This window comes from Nyctereutes procyonoides, unplaced genomic scaffold, assembly GCF_905146905.1.
Source record: "Nyctereutes procyonoides isolate TBG_1078 unplaced genomic scaffold, NYPRO_anot_genome, whole genome shotgun sequence".
NCBI lineage: Eukaryota > Metazoa > Chordata > Mammalia > Carnivora > Canidae > Nyctereutes > Nyctereutes procyonoides.
Window position 1 is genome coordinate 34246203 of NW_026575043.1, and position 27263 is coordinate 34273465.

General features: G+C 46.7%; 1 protein-coding gene across 1 annotated transcript in view; it reads right to left on the reverse strand.

The window, feature by feature from the left end:
* DGCR8 (DGCR8 microprocessor complex subunit) overlaps positions 1 to 27263 on the reverse strand; it is a 39512-nt gene that overhangs the window by 1801 nt on the left and 10448 nt on the right. Inside the window, exons 6-13 of the mRNA XM_055323425.1 lie at positions 25351 to 25548; positions 24991 to 25092; positions 24114 to 24212; positions 22456 to 22538; positions 3576 to 3676; positions 3126 to 3232; positions 2450 to 2577; positions 738 to 851 (exon numbers count right to left, since the gene is read on the reverse strand). Coding sequence (XP_055179400.1) covers positions 738 to 851; positions 2450 to 2577; positions 3126 to 3232; positions 3576 to 3676; positions 22456 to 22538; positions 24114 to 24212; positions 24991 to 25092; positions 25351 to 25548 — 932 coding nt within the window. The remainder of the gene's footprint in view (positions 1 to 737; positions 852 to 2449; positions 2578 to 3125; positions 3233 to 3575; positions 3677 to 22455; positions 22539 to 24113; positions 24213 to 24990; positions 25093 to 25350; positions 25549 to 27263) is intronic.

Genomic DNA, 27263 nt, shown 5'->3' on the forward strand with positions numbered 1-27263 from the left:
TCAGAACACACACCCAGAAGTAAAAGGCCAAGGAAGTTACAGCCACTGGGAACAAGCCACATGGGTGGGTCTCTCCCCACTCCAACTCGAGGGCAAGAGTGTGGCATCTTCTGGGCCAGACAGACCAAACAGACAGCAGATACCCCTTTCTCAGGGTTTTACACAGGCCCTGGCAAATCCTACAGCTTAAAGAGATCCTAGCCTCCAACCACTCAGGCTGGTGGCGTTAGGAAGCTTCACCAGGACGGAGCCTTACCTGGGTTCAACTGTTCTGTGAAACATGCTCCTTCCTCCCAGAAATGCCAAGAACCCAAGGAAGAGGTCCAGGATGGCAATCTGTTGCCCACAGGACCCTGAATAAGGGAGGCCTGGTGGGTGCACTATCTCTGCCTTCATATAGCTGATACTGAATGGAAATGGCCAGAAGCCTGGGCCTTTCACAACTGCAGGCAGAGAGCTATATAATAATTACTAAAAGATGAAGTGTCATGAATGCTGAAATCCAAGAAAAAGGAAATCTACTCTGAAGTGCTGAGGACTCACTGGGAAAGAGGAGCACTACCAAGGTACTGAGGAGCCAGAAATGGGTTCCTGGAGGCTGATTCCCCCCGCACCTGCCCCCGCCCCCACTTTTCCCCTTTGGCCTTTAACTCAACGGCCCCCCCTCCACTGAGGGCAAGGTGATGAGGGCATGGAGGAGCCGTGGCCTGTGGTGCCGGCCAAGCCTGCATGCTCACCCTCTCCTCGGCCAGCCTCTTCATCTCCTCCTGCAGCTTGCTCAGGATGTGCAGGTTTGGCTTGTTCTTCTTGGCATACTGCTGCAGCTCAATCACACTCTTGTCCGAGGTCTCCTGGGGGAGCACAGTGCCTCACTCTCAGGAGTGCCCAGGGCAGGCCTCATCAACACATTGTGGCCAGCAGGCTGACGCACCGCAGAGAACATAAACCAGTCCATGGCTGCCCAGCTCACCTTCTGACCATGCCATCCTCATTTTTGCCTCCCCCTCAGCAGGAAGCAGCAGCCACGACCTACCCTGGCACCCACCTGCCGCCACTCCTGCCATCGGCACTGGGCACTCAGGATGTAATGACCACAGCACAGCCTCAGCCAGCAGAACGGCACACTGCCAGATGGGACACACCCTGGCACTGGGGCCCAGCTGGAAGCCCATCAACCTAGACACACACTCTCTACGTGTCTGCATGCCCTATGGCTTCCAGCGCAGGACCAAGCTTTCCCGAGACCCTTCCTCGGGTAAGAAGCCATCTCTAAGGACGCCTGCCATGCCTTGGAGTGTCAGACACCACCTGCCTTCCAAAAGATGCATGCTGGGCTGTGCCTAGACTGGACCCTAGCCCTACAACCGAGGGAAGGTTTCCATTCATGGGGAGAGAAAGAGAAAGAGAAAAAGCAGGCTTTCTCTCTCTCAATCTTAGCCCAAGCAAGATGCTGCACAAAAGTAAGGCACACAGAGGCAGAAGTCAACCTCATCTGCACTGCATCCAAGTTTTCTCAGTAACACCTATCTTGAAGTTCCTTGAAGCACACCCTAAGGGCCCAGTGTCACCTCCTTCACCCTCTCTTGTCAAGTCCAAAACAAGGGCCTCTTCAGGGATGCCACAATGACCACCCCTCCTCCTACTGGGGTGCCAATAATTCAGACTGTTTCTGGAAACCAGGGGAAAAATTAAAAACCATAAACGCACAGGATCCCCGGGTGGCTCAGCAGTTTGGTGCCTGCCTTCGGCCCAGGATGCAATCCTGGAGACCTGGGATTGAGTCCCACATCAGGCTCCCTGCATGGAGCCCATTTCTCCCTCTGCCTGTCTCTCTGCCTCTCTCTCTCTCTCTCCCTCTGTGTCTCTCATGAATAAATAAATAAAATCTTAAAAAAAAAACAAAACAAAACATAAATGCCTCACAGTACTTCCCTCTACAAAGCACACAAACCTAAGGGTATTGGTTTAAATCTCACGATCTCGGCAAAACAGCAAATACCAAACATGACCTGTACAGTTTAGCAAAGGTAAACCAGTATTCATAGTCAAGAAAAGCTGCCCTGCAGCTCTTACTCTCCCTCAAGCTCCTAGGGGTCCTCAAATTAAACCCAGGGCTCCCAGCACCGTGAAGGCACAACAGCAGGACTCAGCTCAGAAGCTTCCTCTCCACTGGGGCTGGCATCACTCACCACCTACACCTCTTGCAGGATGGGCCATCCCCACACAGCCAGTGCCAGGCCCAGGCTTCTCAGGGAGTAAGAAACAGCACCGACCTGCCACCTCCCAGAGGTCACAATGAGGGCCCAGCAGAGCCTAAGAGGTGGTGCTGAACAAGAGCACAGCTGCCCAACTTTGTCCCTGTGACAGCGGAACCCCAGACAGGTGCTCCGGGGTGGGAGGAGGATGAGAAACAGAGGCTGCCCTAGGCCCAGGAGAGGGGCCCCATTACCTGTTTGACCATCTTGCTGCTTTCACGGCCATACATGCGCAGCAAAGACCCCCAGTTTTTGACATGTGGGTGCAGCAGCTGAAGGATTTTCTGAGAGGCTAACTGTTTTCCAACTCTCTTATTCTTACCTGTGAGGAAGGAAGATGAAATGTGGAAAGGGAGTCCCTAACATACAGCTGTCAACATGGCCACCTTTCCTAAACAGGAACACACCTGCTGTCCTCCCACCCCCCAAGCTGAGGGCATGTTCAACAAGAGGGGGAAGGACAACACAGAGAGTGTGGCAGGGCAACAACTCTGCTGCCATTCCAGGACACCCCTCCTCTAGCCACAGGGACCATGGGTTGGATGGGGGCACAGGTGGCAGGAAGGGAACACGGTCTAACCCAAATAACCAGCCCAAGCCCAGACTAGGAGGACGGGGATGGTGCAGGCAGGACTACCACAGTCCTGCCTTAGGCTGACGGGCTTTCAGAGGTCAGGAGGAGATGCTAGTGGACACCATCGCAGGCGGTTAGCACACAAAGCAGGAGCTCGGGTGACACCAGAGCAGTGGCCCAAGACCAAGCCACAGAGGCTCAGGGCTCCCAGAGAGGCCACACGGCAGGGTGCCACCTCCCCAGCAGTCATTGGAAATTGTGGTGGGGTGGCAGGAAGTGGAGGAGGCAGTCCTTACACCAGCCGCGCACTGTGTGTTTGCCGCACGCCATGACATATTCACTCTTCTGGTTTTTACCAGGAACCACTTCAAACTTGATGGATGTGTCACCCATTCCATGGTTTCTTTAAGAAAAAGTATAGACAACAGGTGACATTGGCTGAGGAGGAGGAGGAAATGGCAGCTTCAGGAAAGTCCTTGAAAGGCCCTTTGAAGACAGTGCCAACCCTCTCCCCAAACTGCTTCTCAGCTGAAGAGGGGAGGACATTTTTTGTGTACCTCATCTGATCTCACAGGCTCTGACTGACCACCAGACACGAGGGGCTTCTGTGCACACATGGAACAATTGCAATGGCTCAGACTTTAACCTCCTAGCTCTTAAGCTAGGATAAATGGCTAATAAAGACACTGGGTACCAAAAGAGAAGCCCCCATCACCCCTACTCAGAAGGGGAAGCACCCACCCTACCTTTTAAGGCACTCGTGGAGGATCTGATAGGGAGACAACAGTCCGGCCTTGCTGGTCAGCTCGTAGACCCGTGAGTCCTCGATACTGATGTGGTTAAAATACTACAAAACAAAGCAGCCATTCCTAAGTGCTAGACCTAGCCCACTGGCCGCGCGGAGCTGTTCCCCATGCTGTCTGCTTCCTCCAGAAATTTCCTGTCCTCTTTATTGCCTCAAGGAGCACCTCATACCCCCACCTCAGTGTTCAGCTGCCCCCCTGAGACAGGACGAGCAGCACTGTGCTAGGTTGGAGAGAACATGTTGTGACGGTGGCAGAGCCTGGTGCTGCCGGGAAGCCTTTTCTGAATCTGAGTCTGATCAGACAATTAGAAATCTAAAGACAGACAACCTTAGAAAAAAAAAATTGAAGATCATCGTGAGATTATAGGAAAGAAGGTAAGTCAGACAGAAACGACTCTAAAAATGGCAAGCTCCCTAAAGGCTGCAAAGGGCCTGGTCTGGCTCCTGTTTCAAACACAAAGTTGTCCTGTCCTGGCTCTGAGACCAGTCACTACAACCAGAGAACAGAACAACTAAGAAGCATTCATGAGAAACCACATAACCCATTTAGGGGGAAAAAAGGGAAATTCTATACAACAGAGGCAGGCAGGCAGCAGCCAGGAAGTGGCTGTGACCCCAACCATGCTTGGGCCTCTGCCAAGCCACGCCAGTGAATGGAGGCGGCCTAGCCCACTCAGCATAGCCCACCTCCCTGGTGGCACCTGCTGAGCTTCTGGGGCTACTGTAACAAGGTATCACAAAGTGGGTGGCTTATTTTCTCACAATTCTGGAGGCCAGAAGTCCAAAAGCAAGGAGTCAAGGGGCTGCATCCCCGCCTTGAAACCTCTTAGGGAGATCCTTCCTTGACTTTCTCAGGTTCTGATGGCCCCAAGCTTTCCTTGGTTTGTGGCAGCATCACTCCTATCTCCACATGGCCTTTATTTCTATCTCCCTCCCTCTTCTTGTAAGAACACAACACTGCTGCTCAGAGCAGGGAGGCAGGGGTTCTTCTCTCTCCAGCAGAGACTCACTGTGACTGAGTCAAGGAAAGCAAGGTGCTATTTCTGAGGAAGATTGCAGACTTTAGTGAGCTGAAAAGCTAACTGCCCTCATTTGGTTATTGTCTTCCAATAGGTCCACACAAGATACCTCCATTTCCAAATATCTATACCAGCGTGGATCAGTTTCCAGGGAAAGTTATTCACCAAGACGTCAGGTCCTAGACCCGTCCTCAATGGCTGGCCGGTAGCTGACGCATCGGCAGTGACTGGCTCTCTCACCCAATCTATGAGAACCCAGTCTCTAACCAGCAGCCAGCTCCTGGGCTGTGGACCTGTGGTCAAGCTGAGAGGTGGAGAACCACCTGTGTGCCCAGGATCCTCCTTGAAAGAGCAGAGGCACACACACACTCAGAAGCCAAAGACATCCAACAGCTGCTGGCAAACACCCACACCACAACTACCTGCGCTGGTGCCACAGCCACATGTTGCTGATGGTTAACCTGCGAGGGGCATATAGGAACCACCGCACAAAAGGTAGAAATGACCCACAGACGACAGTACAGCAGAAGCCCGGATACTCGGTGCTTAAGACACTGAAGGAACCTGAGGGAGTACCACAGACAGCCCAGCACCCATAAATTCAACAATTTAGAGAAAATGGACCTATTCCTTGAAAAATGCAAACTACTCAAATTGCCCTATTCAGGAAGTTGAATTTGTAGTTAAAACTTCCCTGTAGGGGATCCCTGGGTGGCTCAGCGGTTTGGTGCCTGCCTTTGGCCCAGGGCGCAATCCTGGAGTCCCGGGATCAAGTCCCACGTCAGGCTCCCGGCATGGAGCCTGCTTCTCCCTCCTCCTGTGTCTCTGCCTCTCTCTCTCTCTCTCTCATAAATAAATAAATAAATCTAGGAAAAAAAAAAAAACTTCCCTGTAGAGAAAACTCCACGTGCAGATGGCCTGCCTCATTGGTGATAACTGCCAACCATTTAAGGGGGAAAAAAAATGACACCACTTATAGAGAATCTTTCAAAAACCTCAAGAAGAGACAATTGCCAATTTATCTTATGTTAGTAGCAACACATTATTAATATCAGACAAAAAGAAAACAACAAACTGACTTCCCTTGAACACAGGTGTCAAAATCCTCAATGATATTAGCAATTCACAACCAGCAATACATAAAAGCAAATATATGCTGTCCCCAAGGAGGACTTACCCCAGAAATGCAGTTTCTAAAAACCAATTAACATAATTCATTATCAACAACTTAAAAGTTTGAAAAACCCTTATCATATCAAGAGATACAGATACACTTGACACACTGCAACACCCTTTCCATGATAAAAACTCTCAACAAACCAAGAACAGAAAAAGAACCTTTCCTTGACCTAAGAGGTACTGACAAAAAACCAACAACTGACTTCACACTCAGTGGTCAGAGGCTGGGTGCTTCCTGCCAAAGATCAGGAACAAGACTAGGATGTCTACTCTCCCCAATGCTGCTCAATGTGTAATGGAGCTTGCAGTAAGAGCATCATCCAAGAAAAAGAAATAAAAGGCATCTAGATTGGAAACCATCTTTAATCATAGTCAACCTGGTCTGTACACAGAAATTCCAAAGAAATCTCCAGAAAAACTACTGGCTATTAACTAGTAACACAGTTTGCAAAGCTGGAAGACACACAGTCAACATACAGACAGAACATTCCATCTCTCTATATTAGCAATCCACAGTCAAGACTGAAACTAAAGTGCTTCCCACAATAGCTCCAAAACCTGTATGGAAATACTTACATCTAAATCTAAGGAAATGAGTGCAGGATCTACACACTGGAAATGACCAAGCAGCAATACAAGACATGAAAGAAAACCTCAATAAATGGGGAGACAGGGACGCCTGGGTGGCTTAGTGGTTGAGTGTCTGCTTTCGCCCAGGGCGTGATCCCGGGGTACTGGAATCAAGTCCCGCATCAGGCTCCCCACAGGGAGCTTGCTTCTCCCTCTTATATCTCTACCTCTCTCTGTGTGTCTTTCATGAATGAATAAATAAGTATTTTTTTTTAAATGGGGAGACATACCGGGCTTGTGAGCTGAAAGATGCAATACTGTTAGAAGTCCATCTTCCCCGAATTTATCTACAGATGTAACACAATTCCAATCAGAATCCCAACAGAACTTTCCATACTGACATACTGTTTCTGTATGGAAGGGCAAAGCAACATGAATAACGGAAAGTAGTTTTGAAAAAGAACAAAGTTAGAGGGTTTACACTAACTGATTTCAAGATTTCATGTCAGCGGGGCCACCTGGGTGGCACAGTCGGTTAAGCGTTTGACTCCTGGGTTTATGATCTCAGGGTCTTGAGATCGACCCCACACAAGGCTACACACTCAATGGAATCTGCTTGGGATTCTCTCCCTCTGCCCCACCACACTCACTGGCTTGCTCTCTCTTAAATAAACCAATCTTTAAAAAAAAAAAAAAATTATGTCCTCAAGAAGATGTGACATTGGTGAAAGGACACAGATCAAGGAGGGAGGGGCAAGATGGTGGAAGAGTAGGGTCCCCGAGTCACCTGTCCCCACCAAATTACCTAGATAACCTTCAAACCATCCTGAAAATCTACGAATTCGGCCTGAGATGTAAAGAGAGACCAGCTGGAATGCTACAGTGAGAAGAGTTCGCGCTTCTATCAAGGTAGGAAGACGGGGAAAAAGAAATAAAGGAACAAAAGGCCTCCGAGGGGGAGGGGCCCCGCGAGGAGCCGGGCTGAGGCCGGGGCGAGTGTCCCCAGGACAGGAGAGCCCCGTCCCGGAGGAGCAGGAGCTGCACCAACCTTCCCGGGCGGGCGGAAAGGGGCTCGCAGGGAGGTGGAGCAGGACCCAGGAGAGCGGGGATGCCCTCGGGCTCCCGGGGACACTAACAGACACCTGCGAGCGCAGGAGAGTGCACCGAGCTCCCTAAGGGCTGCAGCGCGCACGGCGGGGCCGGAGCAGGCGGGCCGGAGCAGCTCGGAGGGGCTCGGGAGCGGCTCCAGGGAGGGAGCTGCGGGGCGGGAGCGCGAATCCAACAACACAGGCCCCGGAGCACAGGGCGCCGGGACACAGCCCAGGATCCGGCCTCCCCCTGGGACAGGCAGAGGCCGGGAGGGCCCAGGACAGCAAGGACGCTCCTGCCCCGAGCTGAGCAGATCAGCGGCCCCGCCCCGGAGCCTCCAGGCCCTGCGGATAGAGAGCCGAGAGCCCCGTAGTTCCTGCGGAGGCTGAATCCAGGCTTCCAGAGTTGCCATAGCAACTGCGGCTGTTCCTCCCTGGGTCCCACGGGGTAAACAACCCCCGCTGAGCCCTGCAGCAGGCAGGGGCAGAGCAGCTCCCCCAAGTGCTGACACCTGAAAATCAGCACAGCAGGCCCCTCCCCCAGAAGACCAGCTGGACGGACCAGTGATACTCCCCCGTGTTCCAATACAACTTGTTTTTGGCCACTCTGCACTGAGCAAAATGACTAGAAGGAAAACCTCACTTCAAAAGAAAGAATCAGAAACAGCCCTCTTTCCCACAGAGTTACAAAATCTGGATTACACTTCAATGTCAGAAAGCCAATTCAGAAGCACCATTATACAGCTACTGGTGGCTCTAGAAAAAAGCATTAAGGCCTCACGAGACTTCATGACTGCAGAATTTAGATCCAATCAGGCAGAAATTAAAAATCAATTGAATGAGATGCAATCCAAACTAGAAGTCCTAACGACGAGGGTTAACGAGGTGGAAGAACGAGTGAGTGACATAGAAGACAAGTTAATGGCAAAGAGGGAAACTGAGGAAAAAAGAGATTAAACAATTAAAGAACCATGAAGACAGATTAAGGGAAATGAACGACACTCTAAGGAAGAAAAACCTACGTTTAATTGGGGTTCCCGAGGGCGCCGAAAGGGACAGAGGGCCAGAATATGTATTTGAACAAATCCTAGCTGAAAACTTTCCCAATCTGGGAAGGGAAACAGGCATTCAGATCCAGGAAATAGAGAGATCCCCCCCTAAAATCAATAAAAACCGTTCAACACCTCGACATCTAATAGTGAAGCTTGCAAATTCCAAAGATAAAGAGAAGATCCTTAAAGCAGCAAGAGACAAGAAGTCCCTGACTTTCATGGGGAGGAATATTAGGGTAACAGCAGACCTCTCCACAGAGACCTGGCAGGCCAGAAAGGGCTGGCAGGATATATTCAGGGTCCTAAATGAGAAGAACATGCAACCAAGAATACTTTATCCAGCAAGGCTCTCATTCAAAATGGAAGGAGAGATAAAGAGCTTCCAAGACAGGCAGGAACTGAAAGAATATGTGACCTCCAAACCAGCTCTGCAAGAAATTTTAAGGGGGACTCTTAAAACTCCCCTTTAAGAAGAAGTTCAAGTAACTCTGAACGTGAATGGACTTAATGACCCCATCAAAAGGCGCAGAGTTTCAGACTGGATAAAAAAACAGGACCCATCTATTTGCTGTCTACAAGAGACTCATTTTAGACAGAAGGACACCTACAACCTGAAAATAAAAGGTTGGAGAACCATTTACCATTCAAATGGTTCTCAAAATATACCCTAAAAACTACAGAACACTTCTGAAAGAAATTGAGGAAGACACAAAGAGATGGAAAAATATTCCATGCTCATGGATTGGCAGAATTAATATTGTGAAAATGTCAATGTTACCCAGGGCAATTTACACGTATAATGCAATCCCTATCAAAATACCATGGACTTTCTTCAGAGACTTAGAACAAATTATTTTAAGATTTGTGTGGAATCAGAAAAGACCCCAAACAGCCAGGGGAATTTTAAAAAAAGAAAACCATATCTGGGGGCATCACAATGCCAGATTTCAGGTTGTACTACAAAGCTGTGTTCATCAAGACAGTGTGGTACTGGCACAAAAACAGACATATAGATCAATGGAACAGAACAGAGAACCCAGAAGTGGACCCTGAACTTTATGCTCAACTAATATACAATAAAGGAGGAAAGACGATCCACTAGAAGAAAGACAGTCTCTTCAATAAATGGTGCTGGGAAAATTGGACATCCACATGCAGAAGAATGAAACTGGACCACTCTCATGCACCATACACAAAGATAAACTCAAAATGGATGAAAGATCTAAATGTGAGACAAGATTCCATCAAAATCCCAGAGAAGAACTCAGGCAACACCCTTTTTGAACTTGGCCACAGTAACCGGAGAAGGACAAACAGTGTATGTTCTCATTCATTTGGGGAATATGAATAATAGCGAAAGGGAATATAAGGGAAGGGAGAAGAAATGTGTGAGAAATATCAGAAAGGGAGACAGAACATAAAGACTTCTAACTCTGGGAAATGAACTAGGGGTGGTGGAGGGGGAGGAGGGTGGGGGGTGGGGGTGAATGGGTGACGGGCACTGAGGGGTACACTTGACGGGATGAGCACTGGGTGTTATTCTGTATGTTGGTAAATTGAACACCAATAAAAATTAATTTATAAAAAAAAAAAAAAAAAGGACACAGATCAAGGAGGCAGAACTGAGCACAGAGACAGACCCACACATACATGCTGCTCCCTACAGATGTGCGAAGGCATCCAGTTGAACACACAGCTACCGAATAGCCCAGCAAAGCCATCCTGGGTGCTTATCTATGCTCACATGGAAACCTGGACAGCCTCATAGCAAACAAGCGCTAACCACCCAAAACTGGAAATGCATCCAACACCCCTCAGTCAAGAAGGAAGAACACACCCAGCACTGCCCTGTGGTGGGCATGCTCAGCAGCAAAAATGACCCAAACACTGACACAGGCACCAAAACAGTTGGTGCATCACTGAGTTGGAGCCTGGTTCTAAGGCCATCTGCCCTGTAACTCCACTGTTAAGACATTTGGGAACTGGCTAACCTAGGGAGGCAGCTCAGCGCCTACCAGGTGAAAAGAAGAGAACTGGGATGGGAGAAGATCTGAAAATGTTCTGCTTGACTGTACTGTGGGTTATGTGACAAAACTATACACGTTTCAAAACTCCTAAAAAGTACCTGTAACTCTCTATAAATTAAAAAATAAATTGGGGAAAAAAATAAAAAGGCAAAAACAACAGATCACTCACAAGTAAATTCTAGAATAACCATGAACCAACCACCTCCAACAGCTATCTGAAAAGCAATAACATACTGAGAAGAAATCACCCCAGATCTTATGAAGAGGCATGGTGCCAGTTCTGGTCATCTGCTTTTGCCTTTTCAATGAACACCAAACACGCCTTGCCCTGAGCCTCTGCTTCCATGGCAGCTCTCAAACTCCAGACATTCTATATTCATGCCACCACTGTGCGTGGACGTTGTGTCACTGTGTCTCAAGGACAGCAGTGCACAGCAAGAACTCCCAAAGAACCAGCATCCACACCTGGAGCTCACACAAGAAGGAAAAGCTGCCCCCACCTCCAGAGAAGCATCATGGGGGAGATAAGTCACCACCTGCTGAGCTACTCAGAAGAGTGTGATACAAACACTGTCACAATTCTTTAGGAGCAAGACAGCAATTCGTATCAGTCAGGATTGTGCTGCTGTAACTCATCCAACCTGACAGAGAAGCTACTTTTTTCTCTGACAAATTTTAAAACAAGGGGGACAGCTGAGTGGCTCAGCGGTTGAACGTCTGCCTGGCAATCCCAGGATCAAGTCCCACATCAGGCTCCCTGCATGGAGCCTGCTTCTCCCTCCACCTGAGTCTCTGCAGCTGTGTCTCTCGTGAATAGATAAATAAAATCTTTAAAAATTTTAAACAAGGGAAAAAGACAATGTGTGTGTATACGTGCACATATACAATTAAATTCCAAGTGAGAAAAAAGAGGATGAGGACATTTTTGGGTCACTGGACTCTTATTTGGTACTTGTATCGAGTTCCTGGCATGGAGCTCCTAAAAACCCTTAGAATTTCCTGAAAGACAAGAATAGCTCTGGTTATTTAAGAGAGCCTCTGGACCTCACCTGAGTTTATGGCAATGAGAAGGCTAGGGGCAGGGGCAGGTGGGGAACCCTGGTAGTTTCAGGATGGGACCTTTATGATGGGACTGGTCATTAGAAAGACCAAACACGATTAAGGACTTGTTCACCTGACTGTCCATTTGTATCCTTTATAGTAAACCAGTAAATATAAGGTGTTTCCCTGAGTTCTGAGAGCAAATTCTAAAAAAGTTCTAGTTCAAGCAAATTAATGAGCCTGAGGGAAATCATGGGAACCCATGAATCTGCAGTAGGCTGGGTAATGTGGTTGGCCTGGGCACCCCATCTGTGGCTGGAATGTGAAGTGTGTGCAGTCTTGTGGGACTAAGCCAGTACCACGTAGACATTGTGAGAACTGAGCAGAGTTGTAGATACCTCACTAGTGTTAGAGAACTGGAGAACCAGCACTGAAAAGCCCCTTATATGTACGAGGGAACTTTTACCTGGGATTTCCAAGCTGCCCATGTGGCCTCCTCCACCTGGGAAATTCTTTCTCAGGCTACATTCTGAGATAATTTCTGGAAAGATCCCTCACTTTTCAGAAGAGCCCCAGAGTACATGGCCAGAGCCTGAATTTTAACTACTATTCAGTACAACCTGAGGCACAAATTCCAGAAACCCACAGCATTTGTCATGGCAGATGCCTAAGGCAAATGCCTCATTAGAGGCCCAGATGGGAAAGGCTCCAAGGAAGAGGCTGTAGCCCCAGTGACCTCACAGATTCAGGGCAGGAAGAAAGGCGGACGATGAAAGAACCAAGCACAAAGACTGCCAGCCGGTCATCATCAAAACCATGCGCCTCCAACAAATGAGGGAACTACCAGCCTCTAATCACCAAGTGTCCTCTGATCACCAAGTGTGAGGCAGCGACAGGGTTGGTGGTACAGTCTGGGGCAAGGCTGAAGCCCTCCAGGTGCACATCTCACTGCATGGTCACATATGAGGAGGCCACAATGCAGGTGGAAGGACTACAAAGGGCAGCTAGGACAGAGCAGGAACTGGAGCAACAGGCCACTCTGCAACACACATGTCCTGTCAAGGGTGGGAGAGCATGGAACGCACCCCTGGGTCCTCGTGCTGACCAGAATGAAACTGGGTGGTCCCTGCTTAGGGAAATACAATGGTGCCAAACACTAAAGTAACCATAGACAGAGCAAGCAGAGACTTCTAGATTAAAAACTGGACTGAACTGCTTATTGATTCAACCACCAACCAAACAAGATGCTGGTACCTTAGAAGCCAAAACACTAAATAGAGACTGTCTTGGATGTTATCTTGAAGCCAAGGGAAGGCATTCCTAACCCTTGCTGTTCTACTAACCCTGGAGAATTTACTATTATCTCAACATGTCAAAACTTTCTCAAGCCAATAATAGCCACAGGTGAGGGGGTGTGGGTCCGGTAAGCTGAGACTAGTCAGAACCTTGTCCCCCCACCCCTGTCCCCCTCCCGACCAGGGATCAACAGCAAAGCCTGCTCAGATCAGCTGCTGGGACAAAGCAAAATTCCATCCTCCTAAAAGGCGGCCTCGGCCCAGGACAGGTGGACTCCTTGCACCAGAACCACAGTTACCCTTCCAGCTTCTGCTACCTTGTATCAGAGGACAGTGCAGTGCAACCAACAGAGCCCACGTATCATCAAGCACGACAACAGACCCTAAGGGCCCTGGCAGGCTGTGAGGAGGGGTCTTGGTAACAGGTTCTCCAACATGCCTTGGAAGCCTCCCTGAACACCACTGTTCCACAGTTGGGTTATTTAGAAATTAGGCTGAAAATGTGATTTTTCCTGGAGGAGCTAATCCTTTTGAGATTATGTCTGCTGAATGGGCTTTGTGACCTGTCGCTCATCTACAACAATGAAGCATGGAACACATTTAACACTGTGATGGGCACTTTACCATATTTTATAACAGCATCTGTGTAAAAAGATTAGAAAAAAATTTTAATGCATCCTGAAGCACTTACAGAGGGACAGAATAAGGGACCTCTAAAATTTGTTCCTCCATAGAATCAACAAGAATGCTGACTAAAATTGTCAGAATCAACTTTTTCAAAATTCTGGAAATTAAAAGGCAATCTGAGAAGCATTTATTCAAGAAAAATGGCTGAATCTTGGCAAGTCAATGAGCTTTGTAGCATTTTAACTTGACCCATTCCTGTCTCCTCTTCCCAGCTCTGTGGTAGCCTGAGGAACCCGCAGCCTCACAGCCACTGAAAAAGTCACGAAGGTTCCCCAACAATCCAACCCCAAAGAACCATTGCTATCTGGCCCAGGCGCTGGCAGCTCTATAGAAAAGTCCCATTTTTTTTTTTAGGTTTTATTTATTTATTTGAGAGAGAGAATGCAAGAGAACAAGCATGAGGGGGGTCAGGAGCAGAAGAAGAGGGAGAAGTGGACTCCCTGTTGAGCAGGGAGCCTGACATGGGGCTCAATCCCAGGCCCCTGGGATCATGACTTGAGCCGAAGGCAGACATCCAACCAAATGAGCTACCCAGGCACACCTGAAAAGCCCCATTTTAAAACTTGCCTTTGCATGACCCAACTCAGAGCTCACTCAGAACAGCCCAATTCCCCAGGAAATTTGTCAAAAATAATCAGTGGCAATTGTTTCATATTGCAATTGCCTGAGGCTGGGATACCAGCTGGTAGGCAAGAGGCAGGTCAGAAAACATAAATGGGGAAAGCTAGAGAATGTGATGCCCATAAAGGACACTGAAAAGCTCCAACTTATCTGGGGATCTAGATGGCCACATGCATGCCCAGGAAAGACCCAAGAAGGCCCAAATCTCTCACACGATCGACTCAGAAGCTCTGTGCAAGTGGGAAATAAAGGCTAAAATATAGCTGTCCACTACTACAGCGCTAGAGGCCACTGGGAAAGGCTAGGAGACATATTGGTTTAGGTCAGGAAATCTCTGATCTGGATTTCACAGAATAGTCTAGGAGAGTCACTGCTATGGGTTGAAATATGTCCCTCCAACAAATTCATATGTTGAAATTCTAATTCCCAGTACATCATTATGTGACGTTTTTTGCAGACAGGGTCCTTACAGAGACAATCAAGTTAAAATGAGGTCATTAGGGTAGGCCCTAATCTGACTATTCTCATAAAGAGGAGATCTAGAAACACACACAGAGACAAAACCAGTTATCTCCAACAGCTATCTCCAAATGACAGAGAGAGGCCTAAAAGACTTCCTTTCCTCCCAGCCCCAGAAAGAACCAAACCTACTGACAACTTTGATTTTAGATGTCTAGCCTCCAGAATCATGAGGCCAAAAAATTCTGTTGTTTAGATCACCCAGGTTGTGATAGCCATTATGCCAGTCCTAGCAAACTAACAAAATCACTAAATAGACAGCAAAAATAGCAAAGCCAACAAATCTTGGGAAAGGGAGGTAACCTGTTATCCAGTTGCCACATTATTTAAAATGTCTAGGTTTCAACAAAAGAATTTATGAGACATGAAATGAAACACAAATGTATATGCCCTCCCTACAAGATAGGGAAAAGCAGTCAATACAAACCATCCCTGAGGAAACTGGACTTACTAAGACTTTAAATCCACTATAATAAATATGCTCAAAGAACTAAAGAAACAAACAGAATATCATGTTGAAAGAATTAAAAGAAAGCACAAGAACAATATCTCACCAAACAGAATATCAATAAACACATAAAAACTATTAAAAATGCACCAGAGGGTTCAAAAGTAGATTCAAACAGTCAGAAGAAAAATCAGCAAACTTAGGCAAATTGAAGGGATGCCTGGGTGGCTCAATTGGTTGAGTATTCTGACTCTTGATCTCAGAGTGGTGAGTTCAAGCCCCAAATTTATTAGGCTTTACTCTAGACGCAGAGCCTACTTGGGGGAGGGGGGATGGTGGGGAGGGGGGAAGACAGGCAAATCGAAAATACCCAGTCTGAAAAATATTTTAAAAAAACATCAACAAAAAAACAAAAACAGGCCAGTGTCTATGAGGTCTATGTGTCTATGAGACCTGTGGGATACCATGGGAATGTATCAGCTTACATAATAATGGGAGGCCCAGAAAGAAGAAGGGGAAAAAAAATTGAGGAAATAAAGGCTAAAACTTCTCAAGGATGAAAAATATTACATATTCAAGAAGTTCAACGAATTCCAAAAAGAATAAATTAAGGAAATCTACACCTACACATTTCTGTCAAAGGCCAAAGACAAAGAGGAAACCCTGAAAACATTAAGAGAAATAACACGAGTCTCATTACAATAAACAGCTGACTTCTCATTCATTGTAGAGGCCAGAACGCATAAGATGACAAATTCCCATGAAGAAAAAGAATGTCAACCGAGAATTCTATATCCAGCAGAACTATGCTTCAAAAAGGGCATTAAGACATTCTCAGATAAAAACTGGGAGAATCCACTGGTAGTAGAACTGCCCTCCAAGAAATACTAAAAGCCTTCAGGCTGAAGTAAAAGGACACTACAGATTGTTAACAAATTGAGGATATTACAAAAGGTAGTTAACTACAGTAAATAAAAGATAATATAAACACACATTATTTCTAACTTTTTTTTCTATCTGAATTAAAATAGAACTACATAAAGCAATAATTATAAATCCACGTTTATGGACATACAACATAATGGAGAGGTCATTTGTGACAAAGCATAGAAGTGAGGATAGGGCAGCCTGGGTGGCTCAGCAGTTTAGCGCCACCTTTGGCCCAGGGCATGATCCTGGAGAGACGCAGATGGAGTCCCACTTCTGTCTTCCTGCATGGAGCCTGCTTCTCCCTCTGCCTGTCTTTCCCCCTCCCTACCTCCCCTCCACCTTAAAAAAAAAAAAAAAAAAAAAGAGTGAGGATTAACAGACACATATAGGAACAAAGTTTCTGTATGTAACTGCAGTTGGCATCAGTCCAAACTAGACTGTTTTCAGTTTAGATGTGACTGAAATTCCCTAGGGCAGCCTCTGAGAAAAGAACTGAAGAACTTAAGGCAAAGAATACAATAATGGAGAACCTGAGGAACAAAGACACAAAACAGAACACAAACCGTGTAATTGCATATACCAACTCTACCTTATCAGAAATTACATTTTTTTTAATTTAAAATATTTGGTTAAGATTTTATTTATTCATGAGAAACACAGAGAGGGGGGAGAGAGAGGGAGGCAGAGACACAGGCAGAGGGAGAAGAAGCAGGCTCCATGCAGGGAGCCTAACGTGGGACTTGATCCGGGGTCTCCAGGATCCCGCCCTGGGCTGAAGGTGGCGCTAAACTGCTGAACCACCCAGGCTGCCCAGAAATTACATTTCAATGGACTAAGCACCCCAACCCTCCTGGGAAAAAAAAAAAAAAATTGATAAACTGAATTCAAAAGGATGCCTGCCTGGCTCAATCAGTGGAGCAGGCAACTCCTGATCTCAGAATTGTTGAGTTCGAGGTCCCCACTGGGTGCAGAGAGTACTTAAAAATAAAATCTTTAGGGACACCAGGGTGGCTCAACTGGTTAAGCATCTGACTCGGTTTTGGCTCAGGTCATGGTCTCATGGATGGTGGGATCCAGCAGGGCAGGTCTGGGTTCAGTGGGGAAGTGTGTGTGGGGATTCCTTCCTTCTGCCGCTCCCCCCACTCTCCTTCACACCGTCTCTCAAACAAATCTTTAAAGACACACCTGGGTGGCTCAGCAGTTGAGCATCTGCTTTTGGCTCAGGGTGTGACCCCAGAGTCCTGGGATCGAGGCCCACATCAGGCTTCCTGCATGCAGCCTGCTTCTCCCTTTGCCTATGTTCCTGCCTCTCTGTGTTTCTCATGAATAAATAAAATCTTTAAAAATAAAATAAAATGCAATCTTTTTTTAAAAAATTGCCTAAGCCCTCTGCTCAAAAGGCAGAGATTGACAGAGGATAAAAACAAAACTCAATTATATGCTGCCTATAAAAGACATGATTTAGATTCAAAGTCACTATTAGGCTAAAAGTAAAAAGGAAAGACATGGCAAAGAATAAGAGAGTTTGAGTGACCATATCAGACAAAACTGACTTTAAAACAAAAAATGTTACTATAAAGGATATTTAATAATGATAAAGGGTCTATCCATCAAAATGACCTAACTATATGAACATTAAACAGAACTGACTTCTGGGGCAGCCCGGGTGGCTCAGCGGTTTAGCCCTTCAGCCTTCAGCCCAGGGCGTGACCCTGGAGACCCGGGATCGAACCCGTATCGGGCTCCCTGCATGGAGCCTGCTTCTCCCTCTACCTGTGTCTCTGCCTCTCTCTCTCTCTCTCTCTCATGAATAAATAAATAAAATCTTTAACAACTACAACAACAAAAAACTGACTTCTAGTTTCAACATTTGTGACACCAAATGTGTGGGCTTCCACAAGCAGTTCTAAACACTAACTGCCAGGAGTTGGAGCAGACTCAAGGGCTCAGTCCCACAAGACTGCTGCCACCACCTGACGCTAAATAACTTCAAGTCCAGGTTGTCGCCTATGTTTGTGTCTTTTATTTTTTTTTAAAGATTTTAAAAATTTATTTACTGAGAGACACAGAGAGATTGGCAGAGATAGAGGGAGAAGCAGGTTCCTCGCTGGGAGCCCAATATGGGACTCGATCTCCAGACCCTGGGATGATGTCCTGAGCTGAAGGCAGACACTCAACTGCTGAGCCACCCAGGCACCCCTCTCCTGTGTTTCATTGTACAGCAGCTGTACAACGGCGGTTCCCAAACCTACCTCGGCTTCAATAATTTCCCACAACAGCTCACAGAGCTCAAGGACAACAGTTTATTTACTGGAGCACCAGTTTATCACAAAAGGATATAACTCAGAAACAGCCAGATTAAAAAGATAAATAGGGTGAAGTATAAAGGAAGGGGTACAGAGCTTCCGTGCCTTTCCTGAGTATGCTATCTTTTTTAGCACCTCAATGTGCTCATCAACTCAGAAGCTCTCCGAACCCCTTCACAGTTAGGGTTGTTTTTTTATGAAGACTTCACTACATAGCCATGACTGATTACATAATTGGCCATTAGCGATTAGCTCAATCTCCAGTGCCCTCCCCACCACACATATGGGGGGGTAGGGGGAAGTGGTGTTGGTGGCAGCAGCCTGAAACCTCTAACCCTCTAATTTTATGGTAGATTCCATGGGCAACCAGCTTCCATTTAAAGGGATGGTCCAAAGTCACTTCATTATCCTAAACTCAGGTGTGGCTGAAAGGCATGTGTGAAAGGGGCCTGGCTAAGTTGGTGGAACATGCAACTTTTGATCTTGGGGTCTTGTGTTTGAGCCCCACACTGGGTACAGAGATTAACTAAATACATAAAATTAAGAAGGAGGAGGAGGAAAGAAAGGAGTGTGTTAAAAATAACAAGACATTCCAGATGCTTGGATGGCTCAATCAGTGAAGCATGTTTCAGCTCAGGTCATGATCTCTGAGTCCTGGGATCCAGCCCAATGTTGGGCTCCGTGCTCAGCAAGGAGTCTGCTTCTCCCTCTCCTTTTGCCTCTCCCCCAACTCTGCTCTCTTTCTTTCAAATAAATAAATAAAATCTTTTTTAAAAACCCTTCCATTTACTTTATCAGCCTGCAGCTTTTTAAAGAATTAGGGCCAGGGATACCTGGGTGGCTCAGTGCTTGAGCGTCTATCTGCATTTGGCTCAGGGCATGATCCTGGGTCCGGGGATCAACTCCCACATCAGACTCCCTGTGGGGAGCCTGCTTCTTTCTCTGTGTCTCTCATGAATAAATGAATAAAATCTAAACAACAACAACAATAACAAACACTAGGAACAAAAAGCAAATACTAATATATTGTAGATGCTCTGTACCAGGAACCAAGAACAAAGACCACACATTTCTTATTATATCGCAATACCACAAACATATATGTACCTAACAACCCCAAAATACATGAAACAAAAATGGACAGAACTGAAGGGAGAAATAATTCAAGAGTAACAGTTGGAGACTCCAATACCCACTCTCAGTAACAGGGAAGACAAGGCACCTGGGTGGCATCTGACTCTTGAATTCGGCTCAGGTTGTAATCTCAGGGTCGTGAGATCAAGTGAGCTGGGTGTGGAGCCTCCTTAGGATTCTCTTTCCTTCTGCCCCCAGCCCCCTCCCCCCCACCATGGGCACACATGCGCTTTCTCTAGGAAAAAAAAAAAAAACACCACAGAAGAACTAGGCAGAAGACCAATAAAGATGTAGACCAAACACCATACATCAACTAGATCTAACTGACATCTGCTTCACCCAGTAACAGCAGGAAGTACACTCGCCTCATGCACACATGTAACATTCTCCAGGGCAGACAGGTCATCAGACAAGTCTCAATGAACTTAAAAGGACTTAAAAGGTTTGAAATCGGGCAGGCCCGGTGGCGCAGCGGTTTAGCGCCACCTGCAGCCCAGGATGTGATCCTGGAGACCTGGGATCGAGTCCCACGTCAGGCTCCCTGCATGGAGCCTGCTTCTCCCTTTGCCTGTGTCTCTGCCTCTCTCTCTCTCTCTCTGTGTGTCTCTCATTAATAAATAAATAAAATCTTTAAAAAAAAAAAAAAGGTTTGAAATCATACAAACTATGTTTTCAAACCACACTGGAATTAAAGATCAACAACTAAAGGGGGAAAAAAAAAAGGGAATCCCTGGGTGGCTCAGCAGTTTGGCGCCTGCCTTCTGTCCAGGGCATGATCCTGGAGTCCCGAGATCGAGTCCCATGGACTTGCATGGGGCCTGCCTTCTGCCTGTGTCTCTGCCTCTCCCTCTCTCCCTCTCTCTGTGTGTCTCTTATGAATAAATGAATAAAATCTTAAAAAAAAAAAAACTAAAGGAAATTTGGGAAATTCACAAATATATGAAAAACAAATGCTCCTAAAATGACTCCAATGATTCAAGGTAGAAATCACAAGGAAAAGTAGAAAAATACTTTGAGATGGGGATCCCTGGGTGGCTCAGCAGTTTAGCGCCTGCCTTTGGCCCTCTGCCTGTGTCTCTGATGAATAAATAAATAAAATCTTTAAAAAAAAAGAAAAGAAAAACACTCTGAGATGAACGAAAACAGGAAAACACACTAAAGCTTATGGGCTGCAGTTAATGTAGTACACAGAAGAAAATTTATAGCCATAAATTCCAGTATTTAAAAAGAACACCTCAAATCAATACTCTGACCTGAAAATACTAGAAAAGAAGAACAAACCAAACCTAAGGCTGGCCAAAGAAAGGAAATACAGAAATAAATGAAACAGCAGTAAGAAATCAAACAGAAAATTAAAAAGCCAATAGGAACAAACAAAACCAGAAGTTGGATCTTTGAAAGATCAAAGACAGTAACAAACTTTTAGACTAACCAAGAGAAAAGAGACCAAACTACTAAAATCAGGAATAAAGGCAGGAGCAGCACAAGCTTACCAAAATGCAGCAAGTCATGAGGGAATATACTATGAACAAATGTATCCCAATGAATGAGATAACCTAGAGCAAATGGAAAAATTCCTATAAAGACACAAAGTCCCCAAATAAGTTCAAAAAGGAGCCGGAAATCTGAGAGAAGTAATGTGAAAAAACAGAATTGGTAATTAACCTCAAAGTCAAGTCTAGACTCAGATGGCTTCCCTGGTGGATTCTACCAAATGTTTAAAGATCAATACCGACATTTCACAAACTATTCCACGCAAAAGAAGAGAAACAACTTTCCACCTCATTCTGTAAAGACAGACTCCCTCAACACCAACACCACACACCACAAGAAAAACTACAGACAAGTGAGTATCCCTTATATACCTGCAAAAGTCTTTAATAAATCACCAGCATGCTATATCCAGGAATACATAAAACTTACGTACACCGTGACCAAGTGGGATTTATTTCCCAAATCCACGGTTGGTTTAATATTCAGAAACCCATGCAATATACCACCATTATGAGGAAAGTAAAAGACAAAAACCAATCATCTAAATAGAAGCAGGAAAAAACATTGGACAACATCCAACATCCATTCCTGAAAAAAAAGAAGACTAAGCAAAACAGAAGGAAACTTCCTCAATCAGATAAAACCCACAGCTAACACAGCATGTTTTAAGTGAAAAAAGCCAGTCAATGAAGGACCACATGTCGCATTTAATTCCATTGATGTGAAGTGTCCCAAGCTAGCAAATCCAGCAAGACAGAAAGGAGATTAGTGGTTGCCAGGGGTTGAGGGGCTGGGAGACAGGGAAAATTAGAGTTACTGCTAACTGGTATGATGTTTCCTTTTAGAGAGATGAAAATATTCTAAGATTAGACCATTGTGATGATTACACAACTCTGAATATACAAAAATTCACTCAACAGTCTGGTTTTTTAAAGGAGCAAAATTTATGGTATATAGAGATCAAGAAAGCCGGCATAAAAAAGAATACCATCTTCAGAGTTTGAAAAGCCCTCACTACAAGTAACCATAGAGTCATATTTCCCAGAAGGATTTACAAGTAATTTTAAACAGTTCTTAATACAAAAAACAATGTAACTTAGAGACTCTATAGATCTGTGGTGGGAGCCAGTCTTTGAGACAGCCAGCCTTCATTCCAAATACACTTATTCTGCACGTTCTTCACTACCAATTACAAGACACAGAACACAAAAATCTGACAAAAGCGACATCTCCCCCTGCCGGAACTAAAACAAGTTTACCCTTTTATGAAATATGAACAAATGAAACCACCTGGAGTTTGGATGGTTAAATCTATAACCTGCATAGGCTGGTGGGTGGGTGGGGACGGGGAGGGGGGACAGGGAGCAGACACTGGAGCCACAGCTCCAGACAGGGCAGGATTGACACTCACCTCAAGCTCCTCACTGTCTTTGGGCTTCTCCTCAGAGGTCTGTTTGACAAAGTCAGGGATAAGGATCTCCAGCGTAGCTCGGGCTATGAAAAAGAAAAACTCCAAGGGTGAGGGCTTGGGCCCAGCTCGCTTCCCAACTCCAGAGCAAGCTGCACGTCGGCTCCTGTGCAGGACTTCAGAGGCAGGGAGAGTAGAAGATGGAGGAGCACATCCTGAGCAAAGGATGCAGTGGGGCAAGTGTTAGGCTTTGAGCAGCCTTATAAGCCACACCAGGTTATACGTACTCTTGCCCTGAGGTACTTGTAGCAGACAAGGCAGGAGAAATCTGCTTCAGAGAAATCACGGTGATGGTGTGCAGGTAAATGGCTCACCAGGACCCAGGCCACACAGTGAGGCCTGAGCACTGAGCAGGCTGCTCTGAGTGTGGGAGGGAAAAGTAGAGACTGGACAGATACTCTTGAAAAAGAGTCTGCAGGACAGAGCAGAAGGATGGCTCAATGCTGAGTACAGATTTCTGAGCAGGGCTGCCACTCACCATTGCGGTGGGGCAGTGTGGGGCGCTGGGGAACAGGGGAGGGGCAGCAGTCTGACCCTATAGAGTCGTAGGTGCTGGCAAGACATCCAAGTGAGGTATCTAAAGAGTAACTGGGGTCTAGACAGAGGAAGTAGATCCTCACACATGGGGAGAGCAGAGCCTACTGCCAGGACTTTTCCACTCTCACAGTGGGCCCCACGTGAGCTATCTGCCCCATGACCTTAGTAGTACCAATGTGTTAAGCTAAAAGCCTTTTGGTACAATCTCTCTAGTATGGACAGCAGGCCTTCTTGGAGAGAGGTGGAGCATGTGAGCCCAGTACAGCCTCAGAGAAGGCAGGCCAGAAAGTAACATATCCTCCCGATCATCCTCAGCATACACCACAAAAAGCAACACCAACGTAAACTCTTGAGTCTTGTGAACAAAAGCACCGTTACCAATCCCAAAACATGGTAAGAATGTGATAAAACTGATAGACTTCATGCTTTGTACAGGGCAGAGCTGCTTTGGAAGACACCATAGCAGAGGTAGAAACCGTAAGAATCGAACTGTGGGCACCAGAGCTTTGGGTGCACCCAACACCCACCCTAAAATGTACTCCACTCCCAAAAAGAGGCCAAGTAACCCTGATGGTGAGGCAGAGAAGCTTCCATTTTAACTGGAAAACACAGGCCTTCGCAGGCTCTGTGAATGGCAGTCCCAAATCTAGAGATTGAAGAACTCAGGAAATCATCCTCAAACGTGTAAAAACCACTTAAGAATGCCAACAATGTAAGGATCTACCTCTTTGTCACCTCCTAGCATGTCCACGTTTTGCTCAGTTTTTACCAAGCCCACTCCAGAACACGCTAGCATGACCCAGTCAGCTGTGGGCGGTGGGGACAAGGGCAAGAGATTCTGGCCCAGCTGCCAGAGAGCAGAGAAGGTTGGAGTTTCCTAGTTTTTTTTCCCCTCACGTTTTACTTCCTCTAGGAGTCTTTTCCAATGAGCACATACTTTTAAAAAACCAAGTTAGATGATTACATAACTCGAATGGATCTGCCCCATCCCCAGCCCTCCCTAGCCAAGGGGAGAGGCAGACAGTGGGCAGCATGGGTCTGACACACACAAGCAGGCACATTACCAGCTTTATTCTTCGCAAGTTTTTTGCTGCTTGCAGTTCCAGATCCATAGGTCACACCATCAATGGTCACCGAGGCACCAAAAGGCTCACTTGGGTTCTCTTAAAATTAAAATTACGGTTTTAAAAATACTTGCCAAGACATTAAAAGCGTGCACACATGCACACATACAATCTGCTAGCACCAACAGACAAGGCAGGGTAAGGGCTACTGCTGGAAGGCAGAGATGAGGGCTCTCTGAGGCTTGGAGATAGGGTCAAGAGTTGGTCAGCAGACAGAGAGCTTGCCAGGAAAATTGTGAAAAATGGGGAGCACGGGTTAGTAAGATGGAAGAAAATAAGAGGTCAGAGGCCAAGCTACCAGGGACAGGGAGCGTGTCTGTGAAAGGTGGACACAGGATAATGAATAGCAGAGACCGCAAATGCAGGAAGCCAAGGAAACGACATACAAACGAGTGACTCTTAGGTTCAGGATTACAAGGGGAAGACAAACTGGTTTTCACAAAAGTGTGATGAGGAAGGCCACAGGAGACGGCTGGTGGGAAGCACAGGCCTGAGGCCCCTTCATCCACTGGGAGGGAGGTGGAGGGGGGAACAGGTGGAGACACAGCAGGGGGTCCTTTCTCAGAGCAAGGGAAGAGAGGACAGTGTGTGTGTGGGGGAATATGGACAGAGGAAGAGGGAGGCAGGGGCATTTGCCCTCAGATGGGACACACTGCTGTTGAAAACGACCCCCCACCTACAGCATGCTTCTCCCTGCCCTGCCCTTTCACCTCTTAACCCAGCACAGTGTGGTTACTGGTCAGTTCCCGCCTCCCCAGCCATGACCCCAGCGAGGTGTAGGATTCTTCAGGGCTGAGGGAGGGGAGGTCAAACTTACCACATTCAAAGAAATTATAAACAGGGCGGACCTTGAGGACGCGCTGCATGTACTCGTGCAGGATGCAGACCTCGGACTTCCCATTGGGATTAATGACAAACTCTGTGACAAGAAGGCCTAACTCAGCAACAGCGTGAGGACCTGCCGCAAGCTAGCACTTGGGACCTGGCACCATCCAAGTTAGCGACTCACTGAATTAGGGGCTCACGACCGTGAACGGAGTACACCTCTGCATTCATAAGGTAAACGTAAGCTCTGAGATAAATACAACTTACACACAAATCATACATTCTATGACCACCAAGTAAAACAACGGTATAACCAATCTGCCAAAGATAAAATCTACATGCCCCAACTCACCTTTCTTTGTGGGTGCATCCTGAACAGACAGAGTGATGAGCTTCTGATTGGCCGGCAGGATGGGCCTCTCAGACTCTGCCTGTTTCCGTTTCATTTCTCGGTTAAACTGACGCCGCTCGGCCCAAGTCCTGAATTTCTTCACAGTGACTTGCTCAAAATCAAAACGCTTTTCCAGGTAGTTCCGAAATTCCTCAAGATCTGTGTGGATTTATCAGAGAACAAAATTGCTAACGTCCAACATAAGAGTTATGTTTCCAGGCAGCCCCAGTGGCGCAGCAGTTTAGCGCCACCTGCAGCCTGGGGTGTGATCCTGAGGACCCGGGATCAAGTCCCACGTCAGGCTCCCTGTGTGGAGCCTGCTTCTCCCTCTGCCTGTGTGTGTCTCTTTGTGTTTCTCATGAATAAATAAAATCTTAAAGAAAAAAAAAAAAGAGTTATGTTTCCTCTGTCCAGGGAGTAGGATGGTGATGGGCTGCCCATCAAACAGGTCCCACCCATGCCATCCCCATTCCCCTTTTCCTTTTGAAGGGCAAAGAAAGCAAAGAATCACGTTCTTTCACTCAAATTACTCAGGCAGGTCCCTATGGACAAATTTCTGCAATGCTTTTAATTTTTTTGAAACAAAAAGAAGAAAAAAGAAAAAAGCTTTAAAAAACTCCACAAAACTCAGGATGGCCTTCAAGACTTTTCTATCAAAACAAGTACCACAGCAGTGGAAGTACTGTGTACCCTGCGCTCTCCCCTCCAGCTAGCTGGCTGCCTGCACACTCAGCAACACACCCAGGAAGCTGGGGGGCCTCATACCTGTCATGCCTCTTCGCAACAGCTCCTGGCCCAGCCCCACAGCTCACCACCCATCTCTAATTCAATGAATTTCCAAGGGTCCTCCAGCTTTTAATGTTGTGCACTATAGCCTTCTCTCTCCCAGGATATCCTAGACGGCCACATCACCCTCACTGGTTTTTGACTCAAGTGTCAGCCCTGAGGCAGGGACGCTTGTGGCTTACGCCCAGCCCTAAGAGCAGCACCTGTGGATGTGGAGGGGGTGGTTCATGTGTAAGACTGAGGAATACGTAGTTAAAACTCAAGGCTGTGAAATCTGCACCCACTTAATACACCAAAACCAGGGATGCCTGGGTGGCTCAGTAGTTGAGCTGAGGGCGTGATCAGGCTCAGGGCGTGATCCCGGAGTCCCAGGATTGAGTCTCACATTGGGGCTCAGGGTGTGATCCCGGAGTCCCAGGATTGAGTCTCACATTGGGCTTCCTGCATAGAGCCTGCTTCTTCCTCCGCCTACGTCTCTGCCTCTCTCTTGCTCTCTCTCTGTAGCTCTCATGAATAAATAACTAAAATATTTAAAAATAATAATAATACACTAAAACCTCGTATTTCTTTACACATTAATGCAGGGAAGTGAATCTAGAAACAAGCTGTCACTTCTCCCAAGGGAGTAAAGTTAGAAGTGAAAAGCAGATGTTTTCAGAAAAACAGGAACTCATTCAGGTGTTCCATGTGCATAAAAGATGAATTTGGACAAAAACCAATACGTTGAAGTCTTAAAAGCAAAAGCTCCCTTCCAGCTGGGTCCTGAGAAAAGCCCTGACTGACACACTGACAGAAGACAGGGGAAGCTGATGTGGATGCCGAGGGAGGCAACAGGCAGGCAGGCAGGTCAGGAGGAGACGACAGTCTGTCTGTGGGGGAAGCTGAGGGCCAGTGTCAGACCCTGCCTTTCCCCAGATGCCTGAGGTTCCAACCGGCCCTCTCCACAGAGGCCGTCCCTCTCTGAGGCACCTTCCCCACTCTCAGCAGTGGTGTCACTCCAATCCCCTCTCCAGCTTTTCTAGGCTCCTCACCCCTATGAGTTATGAGGAAGGCTGGGCAGCAACATTCAGACAATATCCAAATAGCAA